The sequence below is a fragment of the Monomorium pharaonis genome, chromosome 1 (assembly GCF_013373865.1).
Source record: "Monomorium pharaonis isolate MP-MQ-018 chromosome 1, ASM1337386v2, whole genome shotgun sequence".
In the NCBI taxonomy this organism is placed as follows: domain Eukaryota; kingdom Metazoa; phylum Arthropoda; class Insecta; order Hymenoptera; family Formicidae; genus Monomorium; species Monomorium pharaonis.
Window position 1 is genome coordinate 817427 of NC_050467.1, and position 24225 is coordinate 841651.

General features: G+C 39.3%; 2 protein-coding genes across 3 annotated transcripts; both read left to right on the top strand.

Annotated features, from left to right (window-relative positions):
• Window positions 1-45: 45 nt before the first annotated feature.
• Window positions 46-4621, top strand: LOC105835399 (WD repeat and FYVE domain-containing protein 2). Its single transcript, XM_012678650.3, has 7 exons — window positions 46-206; window positions 707-848; window positions 975-1180; window positions 1255-1494; window positions 1623-1761; window positions 1865-2064; window positions 2177-4621. The coding sequence occupies exons 1-7, from the start codon at window positions 46-48 to the stop codon at window positions 2313-2315; spliced, it is 1227 nt and encodes a 408-aa protein (XP_012534104.1). The 3' UTR covers window positions 2316-4621.
• A 217-nt stretch (window positions 4622-4838) lies between these two features.
• On the top strand, window positions 4839-24182 carry LOC105835398 (myosin-VIIa). 2 transcript variants are annotated; one of them, XM_012678648.3, is made up of 27 exons: window positions 4839-5791; window positions 9280-9326; window positions 11975-12088; window positions 12306-12452; window positions 12553-12737; window positions 13114-13235; window positions 13435-13691; window positions 13927-14092; window positions 14185-14315; window positions 14405-14800; window positions 15009-15389; window positions 15667-15822; window positions 15897-16490; window positions 16809-17018; window positions 17283-17666; window positions 17807-18847; window positions 19096-19340; window positions 19537-19897; window positions 19980-20098; window positions 20175-20571; window positions 20859-21041; window positions 21142-21343; window positions 22056-22184; window positions 22312-22408; window positions 22502-22599; window positions 22676-22845; window positions 22987-24182. In XM_012678648.3, the coding sequence occupies exons 2-27, from the start codon at window positions 9309-9311 to the stop codon at window positions 23191-23193; spliced, it is 6510 nt and encodes a 2169-aa protein (XP_012534102.1). In that variant the 5' UTR covers window positions 4839-5791; window positions 9280-9308; the 3' UTR covers window positions 23194-24182. The 2 variants fall into 2 exon arrangements, with proteins under 2 accessions (XP_012534102.1, XP_036150105.1); XM_036294212.1 differs by lacking the exon at window positions 4839-5791 and having other exon boundaries at window positions 8969-9326; window positions 17283-17660.
• Window positions 24183-24225: the final 43 nt, after the last annotated feature.

Below are 24225 nucleotides of genomic sequence, written 5' to 3' on the forward strand. Positions count from 1 at the left end.
AATTGCACTTGTGCACTTGTAATTACGTTCGCGCGCGGTTGAGAAATGGCAGCGGAAATAAAGCCCGCCCCGGGAGTGAATCATGACAGATTCAGCAGCAGCCACAAGCCGGTTCTTCTGTCAAAATTGGAGGGCTGCAGCGATGACGTTAACGCGGCTATCATTATTCCGCGAGAAGAGGGTGTAATCAGTGTTTGCGATGATAGGTACCTACGCAGATTTTCTTTGAGAAAGCACACTCTGCATATTATTATATCTCTTTACGTTATTCTCCTCGTCATTTTCGATCCAGAAATTGACTAGAATGAACGGAATTTTTTATTTCCTTTGTGAACATTGTGCGTAATTTTTTTTACGTGGACACACCTTGAACCTGTTTTTCTATTTTGCGTGTGTGCGTGCGTTCGTGCGAGCAGATGAACGAACGAATATGAGTATAATTCTTATATCTATATATTAAATTACATTGGTATCAGAACATTTGGAACCTATCTCAAATAATTAATGTGTATAAGGAATTCTGATATGCTCATATTCGCGTATGTGTGGCAATGTAAAAATGTGTACGCACGTGCGCTCTCTCTCTCTCTCTCTTTCTCTCTCTCGCACATACATTATTGTATAATACACATTCAAAGTAAAACTCTTATAATGTGACTTGATTGAAACAATTCTCTGATTGTTTGTTTTGACTCATTTTTTGCAGGACAGTTAGAGTATGGCTAAAGCGGGATTCTGGTCATTATTGGCCAAGCATTTGTCAATACATGCCAGCAGGTGCTACCTCTATGCATTATTGTGTGGAAACAAGACAACTGTTTATAGGTCTGGATAATGGGAGCATCAATGTATGTTGCATTATCTTTATTCTGTCACCATGGCCATCTTTATAATTTTATACACACACACACACACACACATACACACACACACACACACACACAAATATATATCACTTGGCTTTTCGATTACAGGAATTTGTTTTGGAGCAAGATTACAATCGAATGACAGCCATGCGTGATTATTTGGCGCATCAAGCAAGAGTCACAGGAATCATTTTTGCAGCAGATTTTGAATGGGTCCTGAGTATAGGTCGTGATAAATTATTTCAATTACACAGTTCCGAGACAGGACAGAAATTGGGCTCGTATCAAACAGATGCGTGGTATACCGCTCTACAGTATCCTTTTTGTGTAAAGTATAACTCGTGCACAAGTGATTATATTTGCTATGCAAAACTTAACTTATGTACAGATTTGATGCACAATCCAAACACGCTTTCGTAGGAGACTACTCTGGTCAGATAGCCATGTTAAAGCTGGACAATAATGGTGTTACCTTCATCACTACGTTAAAGGCACACACAGGAAGTATCCACACATTAGCATGGGATTCAGAAAAACAATTGCTATTTTCCGGAAGTTTTGATCAAAGCATTATTGTTTGGGACATCGGAGGTCGCCAAGGTACCGCTTACGAGCTTCAGGGACACCAGTAAGCATGCATACGAAATTCTTTCAATTTTTCTTTAGTAATATTTGCGAGGTGATATTACTCTCTCTCTCTCTGTATAAGATTACTTTCGGGACACGCTCTAAAAAAGGGGGAAACAAATCTTTCAGTAACAAGGTAACAGCGTTATGCTACGCGAATGTCGAACGCATGCTCTTGTCCGGAGGCGAGGACGGCGTAATCGTCTGTTGGAATATGGCTGCGAACAGGAAGGAAACCGCGGCATGGGTCGAATCTGACATTTGTCAGGTATACGAATCTTTCGAAGACTTTTACTCTAGTACGAATCGACGGGCTGACGATTATTTGCAACGACATTGCTCTAAAAATGCTTTTATCGAAATTTCGACAGGCTTGCGGACGACCCTTTTTCTGGAATATAAAAGCTATGATGGATCAACGGCAATTGGGATTGAGACAACATCACTGTCGCTATTGTGGTCGCGCCTTATGCGCTCGGTGCACGTCGCAACGGATACCGATACCGGCGATGGGTTTCGAGTTTGAAGTGAGAGTCTGCGATCAATGTCACATACAGCTCAAATCGGAAAAGTGAGTTGCGCGCCAGTCACAAAATCTCTTACATTAGTACACGCATGCCAGTGACTGCGTGTGTCGCGTTGCGAAGCAAAAGTAATCAAATATTCCCTTTGTCTTTCCTTAGCCAATCGTCGCTGGCCTCTTTTCATGATGCCAAGCACAGTGTCGTCGGGATGGATTTGGACGCTCCTAGGCGAAGATTATTGACTATCGGCCAAGATCGCGTTATTAAGATTTGGGATGTATCCGCGCTCTTTCAGTGAATTTCCATTTGTATGTATGTATGTATGTATGCATGTCCATAATCCAAATTATGATATGCAAATCACAGAGGTATCGTCATACTCGGAAAAATACTCCGAAACCTATTTTTGTGATTATGTAATTATGCCTATTCGTAAATGGGTGATCGTGATTGCGTAACTCGAATTGAATCGACGAGTCGGTTTCTAGAATACGGAGATCACTTGTCATTTGTTTGTTAGTTTGTCAGTGATAACGTTAGAGAGTCTGCTTAATTCGTACCTATATTTTCTGCAGAGAATAGCTGGAGAGATGCGCGAGTATAGCGCAAGCACTTTAATTCAGTGGCACTGTCTTCAAACATGTACCGATAGAATTACTTCCAGAAACGCGTTTGTGCGATTGCACAACATAAATTTGTGTGTGTGTGTGTGTGTGTGTGTGTGTGTGTGTGTGTGTGTGTGTGTGTGTGTGTGTGTGTGTGTGTGTGTGTGTGTGTGTGTGTGTGTGTGTGTGTGTGTGTGTGTACGTACGCACGCACGCAAAGTGCATAAACTCCATTCGGATTAAAAGATCAGAGAGATAATGATCCTGATTAAGGCACGACAGAGATATAGTTAAAAGTATTAAAATATATTTCAGAGTAAAGTCAAATTTTTTATGATATGTTAACATGTAAATCAAAGATGGTTTCGAGATGAAATCTTTATGTGAAATATTCAAATAAAATTCTTGATGCAATCCTCAATTTTATTTTTGAAATTTGCGAGATTACTCGTCGTTGTTACATGTAATGAATCAAGGGGTCTGGAATATCGGAATTTCTACATTACAATTTTATATACTACGATCACACATTTATATTATACATTTTATTACTATCGAAATCTTTAAAGTATCTTTACGTTGTTTAAATACATTTTCGATTAAAAAGCAATCAACAGAGTATTAATTGGTAACCGACCAATAGCATCGACATTTTAACGAATTTTATCTATAGTAATATAGAAATAGAACCAAGGAGAAATATTTTGAGCATTTCCTATTCGTTTTCTACATTACTTCCTACGTTATTAAACTATTAATAATTTGAATGTGCGTGCGTGTGTAAAGGGGGGAGGGGATGCGTGCGCGCGCGTGTTGTGTAAACATTCAGCTAGCTTTGAATTGACTCAGATAAATAACGATATATATCTTGTACCAAGTCCTAGTCCTATTTGTTATATAACTCGTACAGGATTGTTTAATATTGTATTGTCTTTTGAGAGAATGCGAAACAAGACAAGAAAGTAGTCATCAGTAATAGTGCTGGTTGCTTTCTTGACTGTAAAAGTCTTCTCAGGTACAATAAATAGGTACAAGCTATGCAAAATTAATTCGTTTCAACTTGACAATTTCTTACATATTCTGTTGCATTAAAATTATATACTTACTTTAAACTTCCTGTAAAAAAATATAAAATACAGCAAACGATCAACAAATTCGCAAAAAAGAAAGACACTGTTGTTTTTAGTATAGATATATTTTCGTCGTGTATTTTGCTGGTTGATAAAAGTTTAATTGTGACGACAAGTGTGAAATGATCAAAATGGTGACGTACAATACAGTAGCAATACATAGTAGTTAACAATAAATTTCCATTGAACTTTACGTGCTAAAATATTCAGTTATAGAGATAGGCAAGATATTATAGTAACAAAAAGAAGCTTCGTTTCACGTATATGCCACGAAAATACACGTATTAATCGTTTTAATCGGTTCACTCTCGCGCGCAAAAAGGACATAAAATGCATATCTTGTATCTGAACATATGTACGTGTATTTATTTTATGGCGAACACCATCGCCGTAATTTCTTTACTAAATTTTGTAAGGTGATTTTACAAGAGAAGTGACCGCTGTAAACAAAATTATCCTTGTTATGAAAATGAGATTTATTCGCAGGATAAATCTTGCATTTTGAAATTAGACATGTGAATACAATTCGCATGTGGCCCAAGTAAACTATCTACCTTGAATATAAGTGTACCGTATATTTGTAAGCTCGATTAGAGAACACTATAGCAAGTATTATCACATTTTTATATGTTTTGCTAAAAAGTATGTATATGTACATTATCTAAATAATACATGGACGTGCTTCTTATTATAAACGTTATACTGTTACACACGACCAAGCACACACACACATCTATGTCGAACAATTACTTAAAAATTTGTAGTTGTATACATAAAGAAAACAGATAAAAATGGATAATGTTAAATCATACGCTACGACGATTGTTACCTGCTATCGAAATACAATACATATATAAGTTACAGAAAAATGTAAAAAGAAGCGACGTGTACGTATCTTATTCACACGGTAAATTGATACAAAATGAAAATATATTTTCAACGTAAAACATCTGCGTAATCTTGTCGATCTTTTTCTTCGACAGAAATAAATATTATAATAAAATGTTGCCAGTCACAAAGTTTTTTCTTCCTTATATGTGTATGTATAGGGAGAGTAATCTAAGTATATATACATGTGTGATGAGGAAAAAACTTTTACAGTTGTTGATGAAACGACTCGTCATTAGTCATATTGTCAATATTTTATCGTAATATTTATTCATGCGCGCGTGCACGCGCGCACGCACACACACACACACACACACACGTTAGAAAAGAGACGTAGAGCTTGAGAATATAAAAAGATGAAATATTGTCAATTTTCATTCGTTCGCGTAGAAATGGTCGACAAGACAGATCGCGGCCGATAGTGTCGAACGACAGTTTGGGCGGACAGGTGAGATAGCTAGATTGTTACCTGGCAGGCGGCAGGAAGCGACTGGAAGCGAGTTGGCAAACGCTCGCCGCTCGGCTCAGCCACCAGTCGGTTCGTCACAGTTGGTTGTGTACTGGTCGTGTACGACGGGTGGTACCAACCCGGTAATATCCCCTCGTCGTAGCGAACGCGGTGGGGAAACTCGAATGCTCGAAGCGATCCGAAACGCGCGAGGCCTTACCACCACCTCCGCCAGCGACTAGCCAGCTTCCACTTGGCACACCCGATCCGAGCCGAATCGAAGCCGAGCGGATACGTGTTAATGTGCCGGTTCACCGTGGTTCCATCCTTTGGAACGACGACGATCGTTCTTCGCGGTGATTACCGCGCAACTCTGCAAATCGCGACCGGTTGTGTTTGTACTCCTGTGCGATCTCACCTTCATTACTTTAAGCTTACGTTTAATCTCGTGAACATATCTCGCCTATTCGTTCGATCGTTTGTTGGTTCGTTCGTGCGTTCGTTCGTTCGTTCGTTCGTTCGTTCGTTCGTTCGTTCGTTCGTTCGCTCGCTCGTTCGCCGTGCTCATCTCCGAAGAGACCGGACATGAGAAACGAGCAGCCCGTCGAAAGTCTAATGCCAGTGTAGTGTCTCTTAATGGAGCGTACCGCCGCCGCCGTCGACGTATAGCCGCTCTCGTCGTGTTTCTCGTTACTCGCAACAGGTACGTGGTTGAAAGTTGGTGAACAAATTTTTATCCTCCTTTCGTTCCGGATGATGAATCCTGTCGTAGTTTTGAGAATTGATTGAGCTTATTATTCCTACGAAGCCAAACAGGACGGACACGCCGCGTCGTCCAAAACGTCCAGAACGTAGCGGAAACACGCGTGATGGAGGAGCATTCGATGGCTCGCTCCAACAATGAATACGCGTGATCGTGACGATGATGATGGTCGGTGTTGGAAAATCGTTCAACGCTGAAAAGACTTAGAATTATCTGGAGGAAATGATGTCATCTCACATGTTTAAGACAATTTGTCTCTTTGCTAATTACGATTTTTCAAAAAATTTAAATATGACAGTGTGTACTTCTCGAATGCAAGTTATTTTTCAAAATGACAAGAGAGCGACGAGAGCTTTTCTGAAATAAGCTTCGAGTCTCTCACTAGCAGTCGTACTCTAGTACTCGTTAACGTTAGAAAAATTGATTAACAAAATGTCAAACCATTGTTCCACATTAGCTTGATTTTGCAAATCTTCAACGTACTTAAATGTACGAAGAAAACAGTTTTACTCGATTACGCATTTACCGGTAAACTTTTCTAATTTTAATGTTAAATGCCATGTATGCGCGGTTTACGCGCTTTCTACGACTATCGTCTCGTGTCCATGAATCGAATGCATTTTATCGCAGAGACGAGAGACTTGTGGCGATCGTTTTAATAAAAAAAATTAAGTGTGACAAATCGCTCTGATTGCGTACGCACGAATCGTACGCGCCGCCGCAGGTGCCTACGATAATATATAGTAAGAGATAAGTATGACGGTGAGATAAAGTTAATAACGGCCTGTGACTTGAGACTCTTCCAACTCTTCTTTATATATACAGGGTGTCCCATTTGACGTGGATTATTTTTTAACAATAAAGATTCTCTAAAATGGTCTCAAATTGCTTTTTCCTCAAGTGGGAAGGTGACTAAAAGACAATGGCGAGTGATTGAAAGAGAGCATTTCAATTTTAGTTGAAGTTTATTTTAACAAACCGCGGCAATCAGCTGGCAATCTCCTTCGGTATTCTTGCAAAAATAAAATCAATCCCGAATTGATGAAAGAATTCGCGGCAGATGCGACACTTGTGATGTATATATTACGCTGATAATTATTGCCATTTTTCGTTTCCTCGAAGTAAGCGTCATCTTGCGTTGATCTTTGAAATAATTTTTTTTCTATTAGATTTTTACGCGATGTGATATTGATGATACTGACACTAATTAATACATTGTTAGTACTAGTGCAAGTTGAAATACGGCTTCCGAAACACATTCTCTTCTTGTGACTTTCATCCCTAAGTTTTCTTATGTCTTCTCAAGAGGGGAGAAGAAAGTCCGATTAAAAACGTGCAAGTTGTATGGGCTCTTTCGACGTCGGTCGGTCCTTCGCGCCTCGTTTCATCACCCGTTAAAGTCTCCGATCGCGTGGCGCCTACGCCACTGACCGTTCTCCACAGATATTTTCAAAGTCAATGACTGCGACTGCGACTGCTCTGTGCTCACACGCCCGTGCTTCAAGTTCATGGAGAGACAAGGGTTCCGCCCGCCTATAAAATTAAAACAATATCTTGTAACTCAAAGCCACTCGTGGCTCAACAATCAAATAATATTATTAATTTCATACGTTTTGCGATCGCATTAATAATTTTATTCGACGCAATTGTTTGCTCCAAATCTCATTTCTCTTATATGAAACTAACGACACGACAAGGGTCGTGTAAATTGTTAGACATTTACCGTTAACGTTACCGTTAATGACTAACAAAATATGAAGAATTGAATCAAAATGCAACTCCGAATCGGAATGATGCTCGATCACGTAACGTAAATGATGGCGCGTGTCCATTTGAATCTCCATGACAAGATTAAAAGAGCTCGTGCATATGACGTACGGAATTTAAGGCAATTCTAATTAACATGAAAAAGACGATAGGAGATTTGTTAGAATTCTAGATCAATCACGATTCAAAACTGCCAATAGTTTCTCTTTTGTATATGTTGAAATGAAAAAGACCTTTTCAACCAAGATTTTCTTGAACGTTTAAAATCCTAATTAAATTAACTTTTCTCTAGAATAAATCAATCTGTGTGTTGAGATGACAATATGAAAATTAAAATCAAGAGAATAAAAATAATTTTGATTTAAAGCTCTTCTCTCTGTCTCTCTGCCGAAAACAAATTAGTCCAACTCTCTGTCAATGACAAATCAAAATGCTTGCTTATTTGTTCGAATTTACTAAATGAGCGACATCTTTTCTACTTGTGTCTATGTTCACTCTTCTAAAAATCGCATTGCTCAGATAAACGCAACCGATACATCCAATCTCGATACGAGAATTTCGAAGTAAGTGCGATATCCGTGCAAATGTCGAAAAAAATTGATCTTTCAGGATTCCTCTAGTAAATTCTATCAGAGCAATAAAAAGAAACTATATATGCTTGTTGTTGTATAATCTTTCATAGAATCAACATAAATCTTCTTCTCACGTGCTTGACAAACGCAACTGAAACTATGAAAAATTAAAATGGAAATTCGCAGAAATAGTAAAAAATTGGTCTATTATCTAAATATTATGTTACTCTTCAAAGTGAGACTTTTTGGTCTGACGTGGAAGTTGAACCAAAAATTCAACAACGCCTATCCATCGCCGCCCTCTGAAAAGAATGCCTGTCCTTAATTTTCTTCGAATAAAGGCGGATCGAAGGCTCGATGGTTCACGATAACGTGCGTGGTAATATATTGGAATTGATGACTATGTCATCGAGAAGAGGGTGAGAGAGGAAGGGATGAGAAGAAGGGAGAGGGATTCTCTCGAGATGGATCTCCACGGAGTCGTGTATGGCACGGTAACGTAAACTGCCTAACCCACTTTTGCGAACAGGTTTGCGATGCTTCCACGATAACGGTGATCGACCAGACCGCGCGCAGTGACGTGCGTCTCGAGAGATGCCTACTCTCTTCGAAATAGATACAGCGACACTTGTTGTCTACGACGACGATATACGCGATATACGATGTACCACACTGATAAAAAATATTGTTGATTTGACAAAATTTTTCAACTAAATTAAAATTTTGTCAGTTCAAGAATTTATGTATTTAACTTAAATGCACAAATTTCAATTCAAGTATTTCTATAGTTAATTGAAATATATAAATATTTGAATAGATAAAATTTAATTTAGTTGGAAAATTTAGTCAAATTAACAACATTTTTTTTGTCAGTGCAGTCAAATTCTCGGGATCTGGAGTATACTCTCGTAGCTTCGTCAACTCTCATAGACGCGCGCTCGCGCGAGTATTTTTCTCCTAAATTCTCTTCTAAATTCATAGGCCGAGTCATTTACCGTTAGATAAAATTATCGTATGCACGTGTGAAGAATGAATGCATGCTGATCCCCCCGCTCGATGCGACTTATTTATTTATTTTATTCTTTTTAGGCGGAGTGCCGACAACCACGACTTAAGAGATGGTCATCGTCACACGGGTAGGTTCTTACGCGATCTGCGCTCTTTTTCTCCATTTTTATCATTGCCCATTGTAATTTCGATATATTGTAATTTCCATATTACGACTCTTGGCGTACGAGCGACGTCGTCATCGTTTACACTACGATAAATTTCAAACCGATTAAAAACACCTGGAGGACACGCTTCCAAACTTTGCCTTCAGTTTTTTTGCGAAAGAAAAGCGTTAAAGATTTACGTTACAAATATAAATAATAAGTGCATCGTTGATCGAATAGCAAAACTTAATAATGAGTAAATTCGATGAGGCTACGTGGAGCAGATAGAAGCGGTAATATCTCGCGCGCGATTTAATCCATTACATTTACCGCTTTCCTCGTCGTTCTTCTCGAACACGGTCAGTAGGGATCTGTGACGAGTGAAAATAAGCAAACGGGAATCGTCGTCGTCGTGTTCTCTCGTAAACAATCACGTACCGCTCAATCAAGTAACACAAGTCTTGGCACTTGGACAGTGCATGCTCCGCTCTTCATCTCGTTCTTTTCATCTTGTCGATTCTCTATGATCGCTAACGAGGAGGATGCGTCGCCGCGCCTTTCGGCCTCGCCTCAATCTCCCGGCTGAAAATATAAATTTCGTGAATACCTGAGATTTATAAAAGGAAATTAGTATCACCCGACACTATAGCTGGTAAGTATATCTTGCGTCGCGTTCCGATGAGCTTTCACATGCATGAGCTGCAGGGACCGAGAGTAAAGTCGGGTGAGAGAGCGTGACACCAAACGCCGATCACGATCTTGAGACTACAAAAATTTTTTTTAAACAAATGAAGTATTTAAGAAAAACGTTTTCCATGAGGTATGATTCTTAAATGCACATGTATCCGAGTACTAGCTGGAACAAAATGCAGGTCGAAGAGATCGGATCAGCGTGAACGATATCGACTTTTCGATATCGTTTGACATTGTCGCTCGAGGAGACGAGATTGAAAAAAAAAAATCAAAAAATTACTCGCGGTTGGTAAATCTTATTGTTAGCGGGAAATAAGCCGGAGATGTTAAGCGTTTCGCGAAGATGAGTGAAAGGCGACGTGATGTTTACGAGTCACGATGGATCGGACCGGGTGAATCCGCCAGGGAGTACCCTGCTGTTCATTAATCCTGTCTTTCTAATCTGGTGCAACAATTGTAACAATTAACTTTAGCCAATCCGGAGGCTGCTATCGGGAGCTACCCGGGGAGTTGCCTAATTAGCTATTCCTACCCTGCCTACAAAAGGAATCCGATTAATGAACAGCATTGTATTACACAATTGTTGCCGGCGATCAAATGTACACGATACGTTGAATACTCGGGATTTTCGCGCTTTGTCGCACGCGGACACGCGTTATTACTAACAGCAAATTAAGGACCCGAAACAGATATCGATTTATCCACTGTTTAGGTAACCATGAGCGAGTAAGATCAAATTAGGCTGTAGAAGTAGCGGCAGGTAAAAGTTTCTTCGTTAAGACTCCCACGCGGTGAGACGTTCCGCGACTTCCGCGTGCCATGCTGCAACAGCTGCAATCAAACGGCTTGGATCGTGTGGTCGAAGTGCGCGCGAGCACGCAGAGCACACACCAATACGGGGGATCGCACCTGTGTGTTACACACGTTTACGTCCCGATTGTTCACTTCACCGGAACATCGGAAGAGCTCCATCCGTTTCTCGCTTCGCCTCGCCTCGCCTCGCCTCGCTTCGAAATAAGACTCGATCGTCAAAGACCTATCTTTCGCTTCGACCAGCAATTTTTACTTTCGCTCGTCGAATCTTCACGTCCAATTAACACGATAAATCACGTGAATGCTTTAAACAGTACACTTTTATCCAAATGGATATAAACTTGTCCCGAACTTGTTCATCTTTTAATACAACTTTTATGATTCCGAATCGACTTTATGAGAGCATGGAAAGAGTTGAAAAAAGAGAAAGAGAGAGTAGTATCAATTTTCCGAGCAAACACATGTGACAGACACGTGCCGTGTGGAAATATATGCGAGGAACAATTGAAAGATTATTATAGCGAAGCGTAACACCTCCGTGGGGCGCAAGCCGCGAGCTGCGAGTTATGAGCCGCGTACCACGTGCCACGCCGAATGGCAAAGCGTACATACAGTTATTACAACGGTATATTGTACAACTCAATTTAGATCTGATGCTTGCGTTAATGCAAATTCCATACAACTCGCGACTGCGAACCCCCCCCCCCCCCCGACTCATTTAATCATTAAGACGTTTCTCTCATTTTTACACATTCGCAAATCCGGATGAGATTCATCGCCAGCGCGGCGCGGTGCAGCGACTAAAATCTACCCCGACCAATTGGATTCCGGTAATTCTAGTTCAATTCTAGTTCATGACGTGAATTACCAGTTTATATTCATTAACGCTGAGAATTCGAGACACCAAAAACCTCCATGTCCAAGGGTATCGATTGCCCTTTGTTACCTTGGGCAATTATTTGGATCACCCTAATATGGTATAATATATTATTAATATAACATTAGAGCAGATAGAAAAAATATAATAGTCAAATTATTTGGGAAATTGTTTACTTGGGAATCTGTCTTTTTATTATAAAGAAATATGGGAAATAATAAAAACTTCGTCTTTTTCGCTTACGCAGGGGGATTATATATGGATCGAACCAATCTCAGGTAGGGAATTTGACGTCGCGATCGGAGCGCGAGTCATCTCGGCGGAAGGCAGACGTATTCAAGTAAAGGACGACGACAACAAGGTAATCAACGTTGGAAATATAACATATATGTTAAACAATTTCGCTTCCAAAGGTGTGATATTGAACAAATGGTTTTGTTTTTAAATAGATAAACTCGACAATAATCTCGAACCATTCTCGAAATATTTGTCTATTCTCTCTGAAAATTGGTGCTAATTATTTCAACTATTCCACTGACGTTGATCCAATGATGACGAGTGAATAATTGCAATTGCAGGAACAATGGCTAACGCCAGAGAGACGAATAAAGGCCATGCATGCCACTTCGGTGCAAGGTGTAGAAGATATGATCAGTTTAGGAGACCTCCATGAAGCGGGCATTCTGCGAAATCTATTGATACGTTACAATGAGAATCTCATTTACGTAAGTTTCTCGGCTGACGATGACGAAATTAAGCGACTGATTCAGCAGAAAATGCAAGTGCATGAAACGAACGAACGAATTGAACGACATCATTTTACAGACATATACGGGCTCCATCCTGGTCGCCGTCAACCCGTACCAGATATTGCCTATTTATACCGCGGAGCAAATTAAACTTTACAAGGATCGTAAAATCGGGGAGCTACCACCGCACATATTTGCCATCGGCGATAACAGCTACGCGCATATGAACCGATATGGCCAAGATCAGTGTATAGTAATTAGGTACTAAGACTACCAAGAGTCATCTTCTGTTGTCTATTAAAGCGCGCGTCACAGATTAATCGAATCAACTATGCACAATGAAACATACATTGATAACGCAATATTCGCGATCGTTAATCGCTTTATACAATATACATACTTCTTACATTCTGTAACATATACCTGTTCTGTTTGCAAATCAGTCAAGTCCACGAAATTAATTTTCCCTCTTGTGTAATATTTTCGTAGATCTTTTTTTCCCCCCAAAGAGATAATTATTGAAAGCTATTGTTCGTAAACGTAAACTTGTATTATACTCGTATTCGAATTTCTTTTTCTTTATGTCATTAAAATTAAATTTAAGTTAAATTTTTATTAAAAAATTCACGTTTTTTAGTGGCGAAAGCGGAGCAGGAAAGACAGAAAGCACGAAATTAATTCTGCAATATCTAGCTGCGATAAGCGGAAAACATTCGTGGATCGAACAACAGATCTTGGAAGCGAATCCAATACTCGAAGGTGTGTGCGTGCGTGCGTGCGTGCGTGCGTGTGTGTGTGTGTGTGTGTGTGTGTGTGTGTGTGTGTGTGTGTGTGTGTGCGTGTGTGTGTGTGTGTGTGTGTGTGTGTCTATGAATTTCATGATGATAAAACAAATTTGTATAGCGACCTAAATTAAAAACTGAAAGAGTTAATTGTGATTATCAAACGTTCTTTCTAGCTTTTGGTAACGCAAAGACCGTAAGAAACGACAATTCCTCCCGTTTCGGCAAGTACATCGATATTCATTTCAACGAGCAAGGTGTGATAGAAGGAGCCAAGATAGAGCAATATCTTCTAGAAAAGTCACGGATTGTGTCTCAAAGTTTGGACGAAAGAAATTACCATATTTTTTATTGTATGCTAGCTGGTCTTTCTAAGGAGGAGAAACAAAAGCTCGAGCTAGAAGATGCGTCCACGTATAAATATCTCATAGGGGTAAGTGCGAATTAGCGACATCTGCTAATAGCGATATCGATAGTCATACAAATAACATTTGTATCTTAGAAATTTTTTGTAAACACGCCCACGCGTGCATACAATCTTAAGAACCTTGAGAATCTTAATTATAATATATGTATGTGCAAAAAGAAAATGCTAATTATTTACAGTTATGTGCACTTTTGTATGTGCTACACAAACTACACGTTTAATTATTTTTCTTTGCCTTCAGGGTGGCGGCATTACTTGCGAAGGGCGTGACGATGCGGCCGAATTCGCCGATATAAGATCAGCTATGAAGGTATTGCTATTCTCCGACGTGGAAATCTGGGAGGTACTTAAATTGCTCGCGGCTTTGTTGCATATGGGCAACATTAAGTACCGAGCCACCGTTGTAGGTACGAGATTTAATGAGAAGCTCTAATAAATTCGTCACGTTAATCTCATAGTTAGAACTACCTGTTTTTAATCCCTGGTGCAAAACTTGCAGATAATTTAGACGCTACGGAGATCCCAGAGCAAACAAATGTACAAAGAGTGGCATATCTATTGGGAGTGCCGATACAGTCCTTGATAGATGCACTTACTCGCAGAACTATATTCGCGCATGGTGAGACTGTAGTAGGTATTTTTCCATATGTATAAAGACTATAAGAAGCTCTAAAAAGAAAAAATATTATTGTAATAATCGACAATGGATTCTTCGATAGGTTTCTACGTTATCAAGAGATCAGTCGGTCGACATCAGAGACGCGTTTGTCAAGGGCATATACGGCCGATTATTCATACATATTGTAAAAAAAATTAACGAGGCCATATACAGGCCGAAGAATAATTCCCGGAGTGCTATAGGCGTATTGGACATCTTCGGCTTCGAGAACTTCAACCACAATAGCTTTGAGCAATTTTGCATTAATTATGCTAACGAGAATCTTCAACAATTTTTTGTTCAGCATATATTCAAGCTGGAACAAGAGGAATACAATCACGAGGGCATTAACTGGCAACATATAGAATTCGTCGATAACCAAGACGCTTTAGATCTGATAGCTATCAAACAGCTTAACATTATGGCGCTTATCGATGAAGAATCGAAATTTCCAAAAGTACGAGTGCAGTTAATATTAGGAGCATTGCTTCTAATTCACTTTAATATACATATTTCAAGATAATTAAAGGATTCACACACGAAAGCCATTGAGAGAGATAGAGAGAAGGGCGGGGGGAGATCTAACTTTAATTAGAGAAAAGTAGTTACTTTAAATTCTAATGATCGCCATGAACATTTTAATGTCAGAGTTTTAATATTTTCAGGGCACGGATCAAACCATGTTAGCGAAAATCCATAAAACTCATGGCAGTCATAGGAATTATTTGAAACCTAAATCGGACATCAATACATCCTTTGGCTTGAATCACTTCGCGGGCGTCGTCTTTTACGACACGAGGAGTTTCCTAGAGAAAAACAGAGACACCTTCAGCGCGGACTTGTTGCAACTTATTCATATATCATCAAATAAATTTCTCCAAGCTTGCTTCGTTGAGGACATTGGCATGGGATCGGAAACCAGAAAGAGAGCACCCACATTATCGACGCAATTCAAGAAATCGTTGGATTCACTCATGAAAACTCTGTGCAGTTGTCAACCCTTTTTTATAAGATGCATCAAACCGAATGAATATAAAAAACCAATGGTGGGCGTTCGCGAACCTGAGGAATTTATTTAATCTTCAACATACACATTGGGATGTGCAACACTCCAGCGAAATTTCATTTAATCTCATTTTCTACAATTAGGCTGTAGTTTCAGACTGTTCAAAGAATACATAAATTTTTCTAGATCTCAAGATACAATGCTTTAAACGCAAATGCCGTTTTAAATGACTGGGATATCGCCCACTCCGTGTGTATGTTAATTCCTGGTTCACGATGGTCATAATTCAATTTTGCAAACGCAACGTTTCATTTCAGATGTTCGATCGTGGTCTCTGCTGTCGACAATTGAGATATTCCGGTATGATGGAAACTATCAGAATTCGACGAGCTGGTTACCCTATTCGCCATTCCTTTCACGAGTTTGTAGAAAGATATCGATTTCTCATCTCGGGCATTCCACCCGCGCACAAGGTGGCTAATCTATCAAATAAATTAATAAATAAAATTCGCATTCGATCAAATACCTGTATACTATTAACTTTCAGGTGGACTGTCGCGCAGCTACTTCGAAAATCTGTCACGCGGTGTTAGGTCGGTCAGATTACCAGCTTGGACACACCAAGGTCTTTCTCAAAGACGCTCACGATTTGTTCCTCGAGCAGGAGCGCGATCGTGTGTTGACGCGCAAGATCCTGATACTGCAGCGGAATATCCGCGGCTGGGTTTACAGAAGAAGGTTCCTCAGGATGAGGGCGGCTGCGATGATCGTGCAAAAGTATTGGCGGGGCTACGCGCAACGTCAACGATACAAGCGTATGCGAATCGGTTATATGCGATTGCAAGCGCTCATCAGATCGCGCGTGTTGTCGCACAGATTTAGACACTTGCGCGGCCATATCGTCGCACTTCAGGCACGAGCCCGAGGTCACTTAGTACGTAAAATGTACCGGAAAAAGCTGTGGGCCATAGTGAAAATACAGGCGCACGTTAGAAGACTGATCGCGCAGAGACGATATAAAAAAATCAAATACGAGTATCGATTGCACGTGGAAGCGCTACGATTGCGGAAGAAGGAAGAGCGCGAACTCAAGGATCAAGGCAATAAGCGAGCCAAGGAAATTGCGGAACAAAACTATAGAGTAAATATCAATGTTTACAACAAATTTTCATACACATTCGTTACTTCAACTGATAAAACAAATAAAAATTTGCGAGTTTGAGCCTGCGTAGAGAAAACTCTCTGATATGATATTAATTTGTAACAAGGAGAAACATCCCCTTGATAATGGCCTACGATCATCGCCAGGTTAAGTCAGCCTGCACTCGCTGTTATAAAATTAACAAAAAATATAAAAGAATAAAAAAAGTAACATAAGAAAGAATTGGTGAAATTTGCGTATTTACACAAAAATCCTCGTTTTGAAAATATTGTAATATGATATGTACAAATTTCGTAGGAGCGCATGCAAGAACTGGAAAGGAAGGAAATCGAGATGGAGTTGGAAGATAGACGACGAATGGAAATAAAGAAAAATTTGATTAACGACGCGGCTAAGAAACAAGACGAGCCAGTGGACGATAGTAAACTGGTCGAAGCAATGTTTGATTTCTTGCCAGATTCTAGCAGCGAAGCTCCGACGCCAGCGAGGGAAACATCTGTGTTTAACGTAAGTCGTAATAACTTGATTCTTTGTTGAAAGCTGATTATAAATGGTCATAAAGGATTAGAATAAAAGTTTCGTGTGACTTTATTATAGTATTTTACACACACACACACACACACACACACACACACACACACACACACACCTTTTATATATACTTAACATTAGAAAAATCTCTTTTCCATCCTTAGAAGTTAAAAACTTTGCTTTTCCATCCTTACAGAAGAAAGAAAATAATCCCTACATAAATCTTATTTTCTGTGATAGGATCTTCCCGTACCGAAAGCCGATCAACATCAGGAGATAATTAGCCCGATTCAGATGGCCTCGGAAGATGAGGAGGATCTGTCCGAATTTAAATTCCAGAAATTTGCAGCCACATATTTCCAGGGTAACATCACGCACCAATATTCTAGGAAACCACTCAAGCATCCACTATTGCCGTTACACACGCAGGGCGACCAATTGGCCGCTCAGGCTCTGTGGATAACTATACTGCGATTTACGGGCGATTTACCCGAGCCACGATTCCATACAATGGACAGGGATACGACTTCGGTAATGTCGAAAGTGACGGCGACACTCGGACGGAATTTTATAAGGAGTAAAGAATTTCAGGAGGCTCAGATGATGGGCATGGATCCTGTACGTGTGTGTATGAAAGTCTCTACTAATAATTAATATTAAATTTAGATAAATTTTAAACTGCATTTGATTTAAACTATACACGAGAGAACGGTTACATTTACAATTACAACATTACGAGAGCAAGTTACTTTATATCCTTTCAGGAAACATTTCTCAAGCAGAAGCCGCGTTCAATCAGGCACAAGTTAGTATCGCTAACCCTGAAGCGAAAGAACAAATTGGGCGAGGACGTACGCAGAAGGCTACAAGAGGACGAGTATACCGCTGACAGCTACCAATCCTGGTTAGAGGCCAGACCTACGTCAAACCTCGAGAAGCTACACTTCATCATCGGGCACGGTATATTGCGTGCCGAATTGCGAGATGAAATATACTGCCAAATCTGCAAGCAATTGACCAACAATCCATCAAAGTCATCGCACGCCCGAGGTTGGATCCTGCTGTCTCTCTGCGTCGGCTGTTTCGCACCCTCTGAGAAGTTCGTCAACTACCTGCGCGCCTTCATTAGGGAGGGACCACCTGGTTACGCGCCCTACTGCGAGGACAGGCTCAAGAGAACCTTCAACAATGGCACACGCAATCAACCTCCGAGTTGGCTTGAACTTCAGGCTACCAAGTCGAAGAAGCCGATTATGTTGCCAATCACCTTTATGGACGGCAATACCAAGACCTTGCTGGCCGATTCGGCCACTACCGCTAGAGAACTATGTAACCAATTGTCCGATAAGATCTCATTAAGGGATCAATTCGGCTTCTCTCTGTACATTGCTCTATTCGACAAGGTGTCGTCCTTGGGCAGCGGTGGCGATCACGTGATGGACGCAATCTCGCAATGCGAGCAGTATGCTAAGGAACAGGGCGCACAAGAACGGAACGCGCCGTGGAGATTGTTTTTCAGGAAGGAGATTTTCGCGCCCTGGCATGAACCGACCGAAGATCAGGTAGCCACGAATTTAATCTATCAGCAAGTGGTACGCGGCGTCAAGTTCGGTGAATATCGCTGCGATAAGGAGGAAGACTTAGCGATGATTGCGGCGCAACAATATTATATAGAATATCACACCGATATGAACGTCGATAGACTGTATACCCTTCTGCCAAACTACATACCGGACTATTGTTTGACAGGGATCGACAAAGCGATCGATCGATGGGGACACCTCGTCTTGCAGGCATATAAAAAAGTGAGTCTTGTCTTTGCGACAAGTATTTTCAAATTAATTAAATATTACAATTAATTAATACACTCAATATTAATAATACATTCGAACGAGATTTCCAAAACGAGCTATTCAATCAGACAAAAGCTAAAAGAATGCGTAAAAAAAGAAAGGATTTAGATCGAGATATATGTTCCTTTATCCTAAGCTCTCGCTCTTCTTACTTTTTTAGCTTTTACTCTTTATTGTTAGTTTTAACGATTTAATTTCAGAGTTACTATTTGAAAGAGAAAGTACCAGCGCTACGTGTTAAAGAGGATATAGTCGGTTATGCCAAGTTCAAGTGGCCTTTGTTGTTCTCTCGTTTTTATGAAGCTTACAGAAATTCCGGTCCAAACCTACCGAAAAATGACGTTATCATAGCGGTTAATTGGACCGGAGTGTACGTCGTCGATGATCAGGAACAAGTTCTCCTGGAATTATCCTTCCCCGAAATTACCACCGTATCTAGTCAAAAGTACGTAATAGCGCGATTAAAATTAAGCGCTTCTATAAAAGAAACATTTAAAAGATACGGACATAAGTTGCTGCATAAACAAGAAGTAAATGTAATTCCAAATTCTTGCTATGCTAAAATTTTACTTTCTTTCGTGAATCGCAAATATAATTATTGTCCGAGTGATCACATTCTGAGCTTAACGTTATCTTTGCAGAACAAACAAGATGTTTACGCAAACATTTAGTTTATCGACGGTACGGGGAGAAGAATTCACGTTCCAAAGCCCAAACGCAGAAGACATCCGTGATTTAGTGGTATATTTTTTGGAAGGACTCAAGAAGCGCAGCAAGTTTGTTATAGCCCTGCAAGATTACAAGGCACCGGGCGAAGGCTCGTCGTTCTTGAATTTTCAGAAGGGTGATCTCATCGTCCTCGAAGATGAGAGTACCGGCGAGACTGTGCTCAACTCGGGATGGTACGTTGGAACCTGTGAAAGGACTGGCGAGAAGGGCGATTTCCCGGCTGAGACGGTTTACGTTTTACCTTCCTTGACAAAACCACCAAATGATATATTGGTATGCCAACGCGTTACGGATTCCTACTTTCATTATTAGAGAAACATTGATCTGTTTTTCTAAACTCGATTATAATTTTTAGGCCTTATTCAGTATGGAAGGCACAGAGAATAGTCGTAGACTCTATCCGCAGCAGATGAACGGTATAGACTCTCGCGATAAACCCCATACTCTTTTAGAATACGCAATCGACCATTTCAGGTTAGTAGTAAAAAGACAACATTTAATATTCTCAAGTGAAAAATGTGATATTCTTTTTAATTTGATTGGATCTCAGAACACCGCCGAAGAGAACAATGTCCAAGACACTGACTTTAACATCCGCGCGACGTGGCCACACGGACGAATTGTGGCATCATTCTAGAGAACCGATAAAGCAACCTCTTTTGAAGAAACTTGTATCCAAGGAGGAGCTAGCCGAAGAAGCGTGTTTCGCTTTCAATGCAATTCTAAAATATATGGGCGATTTGCCGACAAAACGACCACGTATTGGTAACGAATACACCGATCTAATCTTTGACGGACCGTTGAAGAATGAGATTTTACGAGACGAGATTTATTGTCAGATTATGAAGCAGCTCACCGATAACCGCAACAGATTGAGCGAAGAGCGAGGGTGGGAGCTAATGTGGCTCGCCACTGGGCTGTTTACTTGTAGCCAGAGTCTCTTGAAGGTATGGCATATAATGGAATTTCATTCCCATCTCTCTCTCTCTCTCTCTCTCTCTCTCTCTCTCTCTCTCTCTCTCTCTCTCTCTCTCTCTCTCTCTCTCTCTCTCTCTCTCTCTCTCTCTCTCTCTCTCTCTCTCTCTCTCTCTCTCTCTCTCCCCCTCCCTTTCTTTCCTCTTCCTTCCCTTTCCCTCCTCTTACTAATATTTTATAGATAGTTATCGACAATATCGAATGTGTTTGAAAGAAAATTCACAAACATACACATAAAACAAGTTGTTTTACGTTGCAGGAATTAACTCTGTTCCTGCGTACAAGGCGCCATCCCATATCCCAAGACTCTTTACAAAGATTGCAGAAAACCTTGCGCAATGGTCAACGAAAGTATCCGCCGCATCAAGTAGAAGTGGAAGCTATTCAGCATAAAACTACGCAAATATTTCACAAGGTCTATTTTCCAGACGACACAGATGAGGTACATATCTTATTGTTTTATTGGCTTATTTTCTCCAGACAATCCTTGAAAAAGTAATATTTGCTTTTCGATTGTTAACTATTGTAATTTCGGATTATAGGCATTCGAAGTTGACTCGTCTACCAGAGCGAAAGATTTTTGCCAAAATATCGCACAAAGACTTAATCTGCGATCTGCTGAGGGCTTTAGTCTATTCGTCAAGATTGCTGATAAAGTTATTTCTGTCCCAGAAGGCGATTTTTTCTTCGATTTCGTACGACATTTGACTGATTGGATCAGAAAAGCTAGACCATCGCGAGACGGTACGTTACTTTGTAACTTTTAAATGTTCTTATTTCCTCGCTGCAACTGTATATGCGGCTGTGTAACGAATATCGGAAGAAAAAAATCACATCTTTTACTTTATATAAAGATGAGACGTATGTATCGGTTTACAACAAATCTTGGTGTCTAATAATAATTTTGTGTGAATTTTTACAATCTTCAGCTCATTCGAACTGTGCGCCGTATTGAAACATAGTTCTTAGTATAAAGCTGAAATGCGCAATATCACAAATGAAATTGAATAGTATTAATACTAAGAAACAAACATATAAGAGATCTTCTTCTCACCAAACCTTCTCACCAAAAAGCTATATAGAATTTTTTTGCGAAATATAATGCCTCAATAAAATTCGAGTCTGAATGTTCCTACACTCTGTGCGGATAATCTACTCAATATATGTAATAAAAAGCGCCAATAATATCGACATGTTATTGTGTGTGAAAAAGGGTGTTTTTTTTATTACATATATTAGTTATTGCAAAGAAATATTATGTCTCGGTAGTCAAATGTATATATAGCACGAGAAAAAAAGCATAATCTCATTTTCGACACGTATAACAACTCAAATGCTAATTGAGCTGCGGTAAAAAAATGAGAGCACAAATTGCTACAATCTCTACACGTATATCTCATACGCTTGCGTGTATATATTTTTTTATATTAAACATTCGGTACTCTATTACCTCTAGGAGTGTCACCACAATTCACGTATCAAGTGTTCTTTATGAAGAAACTTTGGACAAATACAGTTCCTGGTAAAGACAGAAACGCCGATTTGATTTTCCATTTCCATCAAGAACTTCCCAAGTTATTGAGAGGTAAATAATCGCACTTGTTCAATCATTCTCTGACACATCCATTGCGATATACGTTTTTATGTAATATTATATGTATAAATAAATTATTATATTACAATGTCATATATTATCATTGCAAAATATATAGGATACCACAAATGTACAAAAGAAGAAGCATCGAGATTAGCGGCCTTGGTATATAGAGTACGATTCGGCGAGAGTAAACAAGAATTACAAGCGATTCCGTAAGCGATTCAATTTGATCTTTTGACATGTAATTTACGATCTTCAGCAAAAGGAATACATATGAACAGCAAGCAAACACTTTTCAATTTCAGACAAATGCTAAGAGAACTCATACCGGGCGATTTGATCAAGATACAGGGTTCTAATGATTGGAAAAGATCGATAATCGCTGCCTATAATCAAGATGCTGGTAAAAAGGACGAGTGGTTTGCTAGAATTTTTATGCGTAAAAAATGGAATATTTATCTTAAGATACTTTGTTTTAGGCATGAGTCCAGAAGACGCGAAAATTACATTCCTGAAAATCGTATATCGATGGCCGACATTCGGCTCGGCGTTCTTCGAGGTGAAACAAAGCACGGAACCGAATTATCCCGAATTGTTATTAATCGCTATCAACAAACACGGCGTGAGCCTCATACATCCTCAATCTAAGGTAATCGAGATGTAAACAGATAATATCACGTTACTTCCCCTCATCGATGAAAAAAAAATGTACATGTAGAATATACCATTTTTTTTTATAACTGTGTTTTATTCAAATTGAGTGTCGTTAATAAAGTCCACAAATTTTCAGGACATACTCATCACTCATCCCTTTACAAGAATCTCCAATTGGTCATCTGGCAATACCTATTTCCATATGACGATAGGGAACCTTGTACGCGGCTCGAAGCTCTTGTGCGAAACCTCACTGGGTTACAAAATGGATGATCTCTTGACTTCCTACATTTCGCTCATGCTCACGAACATGAACAAACAACGCACGATACGAATCAAATAGTAAAAATTAAGCAAAAGTGACAGTGAATTGAAAGGAATATTCTGTAGGGCAACTGAATATATCGTGCAAATACGTCTTGCAAAGTGCTGACATTAAAATTATCGCTCACGAATTTCTTAATTTAATTTCTCTTTTTACGATTGATTTTTACACATCAATCAGCAATAATATTCGATACTACGACGGATACCATTAACAGTCTCTTTTCAGCATGAATTTATTTCCATCTGATTGACAAGAAATAATAATTTAAATTTTCATTTTATATATACTCGATATATTTATCATTGTTCATGTTATATTGTACACGACGTAAGAGTTTCAGCAACTTTAGAATGATTATAATGGTTTTTCAATTTATATCAGAGAATATGGATATAGTATATTCGATATTATACTTACATATTTACCTGTTAGTTTATAATTCATAACAATATATACAAAAGAAATAACAAATTTATTTGTACACAAGTTGTTGTAGCTAATAGATTTGTACATGATTTATACTTACAATTAGGAATTTTTCATTGCTTTGTATAAAATATTATTCCATTTATTATACTCTAAATATCATTAATAGATCCTGTAACTCACAAATTCATATTACTATCTCCATAGAATTATACGCACCGTACGTGCGTATAAATGTCACACGGGCATAACGGCTATGCATATTTGAGGAGATAAGATTTGCAATAATTCTGCGAATCTACAGCCGATGACGAATAATTAGAATATTATCCGTTCAGTGAGCCGTTTATTATTAGGTACTTGTGGCGTAAGTTAAATTTTGGAAACGGACGAGTCTTTCTCTCGTAAAGATATGGAAGACATAACATGATGTATTCACAGAGAAAGAAATTTTCCAAATTTGCCTTGTTACCTCTAAAGAGTAGAATTTCGAAACAAACGTCTCGCGTAAGAATGTAATTACTATTAATTCGCATTTATAATTGTGAATAAAGACAACCATATTTTCCATGCGCAAAGTACAAGCGTTAATCGTGGGTAAATTCCCATGGAATGTATACC